The 336-nt window shown below is 42.0% G+C and overlaps 1 protein-coding gene across 1 annotated transcript; it reads left to right on the forward strand.

Moving 5' to 3' along the window:
• Window positions 1-3: 3 nt before the first annotated feature.
• Window positions 4-333, forward strand: LOC106820615 (ferredoxin-dependent glutamate synthase 1-like; the record flags this gene model as incomplete). The annotated part of the gene is made up of 1 exon (XM_014825121.1): window positions 4-333. A coding segment is annotated over one exon (330 nt), but the record flags the coding sequence as incomplete, so codon positions are not given.
• Window positions 334-336: the final 3 nt, after the last annotated feature.

The following is a 336-nucleotide window of genomic DNA, read 5'->3' on the forward strand; positions in this document are numbered from 1 at the left end:
CATCACCTTATTAAACATGGTTTGCGCACCGAAACAGGTCTGGTGATTGAAACAGGCGCAGCACTTGAGGTTCACCATTTTGCAACCTTGGCAGGTTACGGCGCAGAAGCTGTTAATCCTTGGTTAGCTTTTGAGACTATCGCGGCTAATTTGTCTGATTTCGAGTCGAAAATAGACATAGAAACTGCGAATAAGAACTTTATCAATGCAGTGGGTAAAGGCTTAAAGAAAGTGATGTCAAAGATGGGTATATCAACGTACCAGTCTTATTGTGGCGCACAAATTTTTGATGCAGTGGGTTTATCAACCAAGCTTGTGGATGAATACTTCAAAGGA

This window comes from Priapulus caudatus, unplaced genomic scaffold (assembly GCF_000485595.1).
Source record: "Priapulus caudatus unplaced genomic scaffold, Priapulus_caudatus-5.0.1 Scaffold35045, whole genome shotgun sequence".
Taxonomy (NCBI): domain Eukaryota; kingdom Metazoa; phylum Priapulida; class Priapulimorpha; order Priapulimorphida; family Priapulidae; genus Priapulus; species Priapulus caudatus.